The 301-nt window shown below is 66.8% G+C and overlaps 1 protein-coding gene across 1 annotated transcript in view; it reads right to left on the reverse strand.

Annotated features, from left to right (window-relative positions):
* Window positions 1-221, reverse strand: part of LOC104161297 (sushi, nidogen and EGF-like domain-containing protein 1) — a gene marked incomplete at both ends in the record, with an annotated part of 4452 nt that extends 4231 nt beyond the window's left edge. The window contains 1 exon segment of the mRNA XM_009699671.1: window positions 96-221. Within this exon segment, the coding sequence (XP_009697973.1) occupies window positions 96-221 (126 nt within the window).
* Window positions 222-301: the final 80 nt, after the last annotated feature.

The raw sequence follows: 301 nt of genomic DNA on the forward strand, positions 1-301 counted from the left end.
AGGGGTTCTGCAGGCCTGCTACTTCCCCCTCTCGGGAGCGCAAGGGTTCCCCTAGAGATGCCATCCCCCACCGCAGAGACCCTCCCAGTACTCACTGTCTCGACAGTCCTGCCCGGCGTAGCCCTCCTGGCATTCGCAGACATAGCCCTGCTCTGTCTCCAGGCAGCTGCCCGCATTCTGGCACGGGTGGGAAAGGCAGGCGCCGGGCACACGGGGCCCACCTGCCAGGGAAGGGAGAGGCTGAGACAGAGCTCCCGGGGCAGCGCCGGTTCCAACCCGCGTCAACCGCGAAAACACCCAG

The sequence above is a fragment of the Cariama cristata genome, unplaced genomic scaffold, assembly GCF_000690535.1.
Source record: "Cariama cristata isolate BGI_N322 unplaced genomic scaffold, ASM69053v1 scaffold25434, whole genome shotgun sequence".
NCBI lineage: Eukaryota > Metazoa > Chordata > Aves > Cariamiformes > Cariamidae > Cariama > Cariama cristata.